This window comes from Pteropus vampyrus, unplaced genomic scaffold, assembly GCF_000151845.1.
Source record: "Pteropus vampyrus isolate Shadow unplaced genomic scaffold, Pvam_2.0 Scaffold199, whole genome shotgun sequence".
NCBI classification, from domain to species: domain Eukaryota; kingdom Metazoa; phylum Chordata; class Mammalia; order Chiroptera; family Pteropodidae; genus Pteropus; species Pteropus vampyrus.
Genome location: NW_011888980.1, coordinates 2,457,448 through 2,464,438, shown reverse-complemented (window position 1 = coordinate 2,464,438; position 6,991 = coordinate 2,457,448). Strand labels below are relative to the sequence as shown.

The 6,991-nt window shown below is 29.0% G+C and overlaps 1 protein-coding gene across 4 annotated transcripts in view; it reads left to right on the top strand.

Moving 5' to 3' along the window:
• AGTPBP1 (ATP/GTP binding protein 1) overlaps window positions 1-6,991 on the top strand; it is a 131,091-nt gene that overhangs the window by 40,339 nt on the left and 83,761 nt on the right. For all 4 annotated transcript variants that reach the window (XM_011372065.2, XM_011372066.2, XM_011372067.2 and 1 more), the window contains exons 8-9: window positions 36-129; window positions 6,223-6,260. In XM_011372065.2, coding sequence (XP_011370367.1) covers window positions 36-129; window positions 6,223-6,260 — 132 coding nt within the window. The remainder of the gene's footprint in view (window positions 1-35; window positions 130-6,222; window positions 6,261-6,991) is intronic.

The window sequence follows — 6,991 nt, the reverse complement described above, 5'->3', positions numbered from 1 at the left end:
AAAATTATTTTATATTGTTTTTCTCCCACTCCCAGCTGTGAATTCAGTATCCTTAGGGAAAAATGGAGTTGTGGAACTGATGTTTAAAATCATCGGACCATTTAGTAAGAAGAATTCAGGTCTCATGAAGTGAGTAAATGTTTTGAGTGTAAATAGAGGTATATGCTTTATTATTCTGGGCCTCATTATCTTGATCTGTACAGTGAGCAGTGGAGTTAAATTGTATCTAGAGTCCTTGCTTAGTTCTTAAATAGCAATTTTATTATGATAAAGATTTTCTTTAAAGTTTAATTTTCAAAGGTATATCAAAATTAGAAAACTTTAAATTCATCGAATATAGTGTTATGGAAATTTAAACTTTAAACATTCCCTAGATACTATAAGAGGAAAAAGATCATTTATAGAGTGTCATTCATTTGGAAACGTTTATTGAATGCCTACTATATTCCTTACCAATTTTGCAATCTTTTAACAACTACTACTTTCATTCTTACAATTATCTGAACATATTTTAAATTTATACATTTATTTTTTGCCAAAATAATGTCACTCTTTTCTTATATTGAAAACATATATTTATTCATTTGTAGGTCTTTCAACCTCAGAAAATAAAAGCTGTTTTCAGTTTCTTGGCTATATTTAGTATTTTCTTAAGCCATATTTGAGGTCATCCTTTAAAATTTTATTATGGAATTTTTCAAATATAGAGTTGATGTTATATTAAACTAATTAATTATCTTGAATTAGTTATAGTAATTACTGTATGGAGCAGTTATCTACATTCTGTCATTTTTCTTTCATTTATTTCCTTCCACACTTTTATTTCACTTGGGGTATTTTTAAGTTTAGATGTCATTCATATATATGTGTAAATTTCTGTAAGCAAATCCCAGATATTTTCTAATTTATCCTCTAAATGTTTCAGTATATAACTACTAAATAGAGATTTAAAAAATAACCACAATACTATAATCATACTCAGTAAAATTAGTAATTCCTTAATACAATCTAAAATCCAGTCTATTCAATTTTCTTTAGTTTTCTTAAAAGAAACTTTTACGATTTGATTGTTTGAATCAGGATCCAAACAAGGTACACACATCATTCCTCATTATATTTAGGAAATTTCCAAACCTACCTAATAATAGAAAGAATTGAATAATGAACCCTGATATACTCATTACTTAATGGCAACAGTAATCAACATTCTGTCATCTTTATTTCATCTTTCCCTTCCCTGTCCTTTCTTTTTTCTGGATTGTTTTAAATCAAATATCGGCCATTACATTTGTTCTATACATTCTTTAGTATGATGACTATTAGATACAGAGCTTTTTTCTCTTAGTGTTACCACAATATTATTTCTTTGCCCAACAATATTAATAATTCCTTAATATCTAATTTTCTAAGAAATGTCTTTTTCACAGTTGGCTTGTTAAAATCAGGATCCAAATAAGGTCTATGCATTCTATTTGATTATATTTTATAACCTTTAGAATCAATAGGAGCCCCCCTATTGTTTTGGTTCTGTTTTGTTTATTTGTTGAAGGACCTGGATGCTGTCTTGTAGAATGTCCCAACTTTCTAGATTAAGATGCATGTATTCTAGGGTCATTTTAGATATAGGTATATCCCTTGAATTTTCTGTAGACCGATAGAGTTAAAGACTTGATTAGATTTGGGTTCTTTTTATTCTGGTCAAAAATATTTCATAGTGCTAGATACTCCATTTTGCACCACTTAAGATCATTGGGTCGATGTGATCAATCCATTTTTCACTTACTGATTTAGCGATATTTCATGACATCACCTAGATTCATTCACTCTTTAGGGTTTGCAAAATAATGACTTTTCTGATTTTCTCATTTTTTCTACTTTTATTAGCTGTGTTTTCTTTTTTTATATAAGGAAGAACTTGTCCACATTAACTATTTGGTTAAATTTTACAAACAAATAAGGTTCAGAACATTTTCAGTCTTTTTACTCTTTCTTAATAAAGGCCAAATATTTTAGTTTATACCTTTCTGGAATATGAGAGATTACTTGCACATATAATTATTTATTAAATATTATTTGGTGGGATGACTTAACATTTTTACTTTTGCAAAGATCATACACAGTCTTAGAGCATTCGATGAAATGTAACAAAACAAAGAAAATGATTGTATTACAATTAGTAAAACCAACTTACAGAATTGGTATAGTGTAGTGAGTGGGCTCTGGAGGCAGGCAGAACTAGATTTGGATGTTAGCTCTGTCTCTGGCTCCATGATTGGAAGTAAATTTTGTAACTTTTTCTGACCCAGTTTCCTAGCTGTAGAATGGTAATATTAGTGCCTACATTTTAGGGTTGTGAGGATTTAATGAGACAATTTCTATAATTAGCACGATTCTAATTATATAATTAATAATTATATTAATGCAGTATAATTTAGGTGGTAATGTAATGTGGCTGTGAATGAATCCTAGTTACTACTAAAAGTACATTATTTTTAAATACGTATATCGTTTCCTCCCTTGATCTTTAAACTACTTTATGATTTATCTTTTATCTAATGGATTTGATCTCCTACTTAAGATCAGCATTCTCTATTATAATCAGGTTACCAAATCTAACATAAACTGTTCCCAGAAGAAACAACATTTCACAAATATCTTTATAATATATAACATGGAATATATCCAAAACTATGTAGATAGAAATCAATGGGTCTAAACTTCTGAGAAAGGACTACTGTTATCTAAATTATCCCTTTATTCTTTTCTATTTAATTTTTAAAAGAAAAAACAAAAATTTAAACCTTACTTTTTACTTTAAAAAGAATAAATTATTTATTGACCAAACATCTGTATCTTGATCTCTTTATCATTTTTAATAATCTTAGGGCCTTCCCCTTGATTAAAAGATCTCAACATTGTAGTTTTTCCCCTTACACAATGCCCTGACTTTGGTAGAAGATTGAGGGGTATTATATATGTTCGATAGGATCATGCTTTCCTTTAGGATTTCCTTTTTTTCCACTTTTAGGTTTTGGATTTAAACACTGTTAATCCAGAAGGAAGCAACTCCGGAAATATTGTAATTCTGTCTTTTCAAGTTACAGTTGGTTTGGAGGATATTGCAAGGATTGATCCCCCAATTTAAAGCAGATGTAACTTCATGAGTAACTAAATTTTTCCTGTTTCACAGCTCCTAAATGAATATGCCACAGGCTGCTTTCTAAGCCATTGTTGGTTGTATTATTCTGTGTGTGACGTAGGAAGTTTGGGAAAACATATGAGAAGTACAAAATATTTGTTAAAAAAATTCTAATCAATGTAATACAAACTATGCATTTCAAAAAATCTATTCTAAAATTCTTTTGTGACTTTTATATTATAAATTTATACCAGCTCATTAAGTGTTGTAGAATTTCAGAAATTGTACTAAAGTTTTTAAAAATACCATTTAAGTAACATTTTGGTAAAAGTATCAAGACAACTTATCACCAAACTTCATATATATATATATACACATATATATATATATATTTACATATATATATACTTATAAATATATATATACATATATTTAATGTAGTGGATCTATGGAACAAGCATGATGGGTTTTGGAGTCAGAACTAGTTCATAATGCCAGTTTTGCCAGTGTTGAAGAATAAACATCAAGGATTAGAAGCTGTCAGAAGCACTTTGATTTGGTTTAGATGTGTTATAAACAACTTCCAGCAGGAAGAAATACATTCAGAAAGTGCTCAAATATTTTATAATTTTGAATAAAGACTTAGCTGTTGATGGGGAAATCCTGTGAGTTCATTGCGAGTGATCACATCTAAGTGATTATATTAGTTTCCTAGGCTGTTGTGACAAAAGTACCTAGTACAAATTTGATGGCTTAAAATAACAGAAATTTATTGCCTCACAGTTCTGGAGGCTAGAAGTTCAAAACCAACTTGTCAGCAGGGCCAGTGCTCCTTCCTTGCTGCTTCCTAGCTTTTGGAGGATTTCTGGCAATCTTTGGAGTTCCTTGGTTGGTAGCTACAACATTGCAATCTCTGCCTCTGATCACATTGTGTTCTCTCCTTATGTGTCTGTCTTTAAATAGTCTTCCCTCTTCTGGTAAGGGCACCAGTCATGATGGATTAAGGGCCACTTACTCCAGTATGACTTCATCTTGACTAATTACATCTGCAACACTCTATTTCTAAATAAGGTCACATCTGAGGTACTGAGGCTTAGGACTTCAGTATGTCTTTTTGGAGGAGACTGACATTCCTGATTTCATAATTTTCTTCCTCAACAGAGAAATTCAACAAGAGAAATTCAATTTCCATATTACTTAGTTTTTATGTAACACTAGGCATATTATATTCAGAAATCTTTAGTTTCTTTATTCATAAAATGAGCCAATTCTGTGAACCGGGATTGTTTTAAGAATTAAACTAGAAAACCATTTATGAGGCACCTATAACCATTTCTGGCATTTATCAGGTCTTGCTGAACAAGTCTTTTTATTTTTAATAAATTGCTGTTTGACTTGGAAGATCCATTTAGTTCTGTTTAATTTTGATCAATTTAAAACTCAAAAGTATAATCTTATGTACATTTTATTGCACAGTTATGAGATTATGGAGTGAATGTTTCTTACTGATCATTCAGTGCTATGGAAACAGTATATAATTTTATAATTTTCACTTTTAACTCATCATTACCAAAATTTCACATTGGTTTTAAAGAGTTTACAAGCATGAATTTATAATGTTTTTTAAAGTGTATACTTTTATTCTTATTTTACAAATGTTATAAATAAAAGTTTATGTGGTTGTTTTATTTGTAACAAAAAAACAAAGTGTAACTGTTAACAACTTGCTCTAGAGGGTAGTAGTAATGACCATTTATTATAAATGAGCACTTATTCAATGCCTGGATTAGACAATCCAAGTCTTGGATTAGTTTCAGGTTTTACTATGAACCAATATTCATCTTAAACCAATATCCATTTTAAATCTTTTGATTGATTATGTTCTTTGCCTTTACTCACATCTGGTAATGCTTTGTCTCCTTTACCACTAATGTATGCAGCTTTTACTTCGTTTCTGGTTTTAGTTTTTTTGAGTAGTTGTTTTCACAGATGTGTACATCTTATGATCAAGATTGTAAAATTATCTGTGAAAGAGATAAATTTGTTTTCTACTTTTATGCCCATGAAAAACCGGCTACTGTAGGTATCTAGTAGGCATTCAACAAATGTTTAATATGAGTGAAATGCTTAAGTTTGACAGTGTACATATTTTTATGCAAATTAATTAGAGTTGTTGAAATTTTACTAAGAGGTACTATAGTATATAGGCTTATATTTTTAAAGTTACTGAAATTAAGTGCCATTTCTTCAGTAACTGTCTTAAAAAAACTAATTGAATTATAAGTATTCAATAGTGATGTTATACTTTTAAAGTTGATTGATAGCGGTTGATTTCAGTGTATAACTGTTTATGTTCAAAGAAAATATAACTATCTTTAATTTTTTAGGCTATTCCTTTATCCATTAATGGGCAGTTAGAGTGTTTGAAATATTAATTAGGTTCATTATTCTCAATAATGACTATGACTAAAAAATGTTAAGGGCTCCTACTTCTCTTGAAACCTCCTAGTTCCAAAATATTTTTCATTTATTATCACCTTAAATATTAACATTACTGCTTGATAGGGCTAATAGCTACAACTATCTATAGAATTTTGTAGTTATGAACTTTATTTGTGTTAAAGACTTGTTTTTGTTTTAATTTCTTTGTGAGTTAGGGCCTATGATTCTATGTTCCTGTGTGAACTCTGTCAGGTCAGATACAGGTACAATAAATGAGTTTATCTTTTTTCTTCCTTGAAAATTTTTTTCACTGTAAATTGTGCAGTTTCCTTTTTTAAATTAAATTTATCAGACTGACATTGGTTAATAAAATGATATAGGTTTCAATTGTACAATTCAATAATACATCATCTGTATATTATGTTGTGCTTTTGGTACTTTTTTGTTGATATTCCAATGTTCCTCATGTTTGATTATAATCTGAAAGGAGAGATGCATACAGAGAAACACCATGTGTAATTGACTATAACTGGAATGACTTTTGAAATAGATAATTACTTATTTGAAAAGATTGTATGAATTTACTATTGTAGATTAATTTTACTAGTTTTGTTGTTGTTTGTGTTTTCTCATGTTGACAGGGTTGCTTTAGACACTCTTGCTGCATTGCTAAAATCAAGTAAGTTTTTAAATACTAGAAATACTAGATACTATTTTTTGAGTATTTTATTTACAGTGTTAAACTGGAAACATAGATTTAGTCTATAGTTATAAAGCTGGTTTATATTAATGTCAAAGTTGATTTTATCTTTGACACAGTTGATTGATATGTCATAACTAATGTCATTTATGTTTATTGAGCTATAATTTATTCAAGTATGTTGACTTACTATTTCTAAGTTATTATTATAAACATAAAGCCCTGTTAGTAAAGTAATATGTAAATATTACATAAGTATACATTTTTTTAAAAAGTAAAACTAACGATATTGAGACTGTTTACTGTGAAGACTATTGAACATTTTCTCTCTATAACACATGATTTTATTAGGAATTTTATTTCTACCACAAATTCAAATTTATAACATTAAAAAATGGCTACTAATGTAAATTTACAGTTTACTAAAGTTATTGACACACTAAAGCACTATTTATCTTAGAACTAAAGCATTAGAGTGTATCTTATGATGCCCTTGAAGAGTAATCATCTACACTATATGTTTTTTTTTGCAAGATACACAGTATGTTTATTTTAAATAACAGTTTTCATTAACATTCCAACTCTCATTGGTTAACACCTTATTTAATCATAATAACATTTAGTCCTAAAGATCTGTATTGATGGCTTTCAGTGTTATTTTTTCCCAAAACTATCAAGGGTAAGACCAACTTGCCCTTAAGTTTGAATGA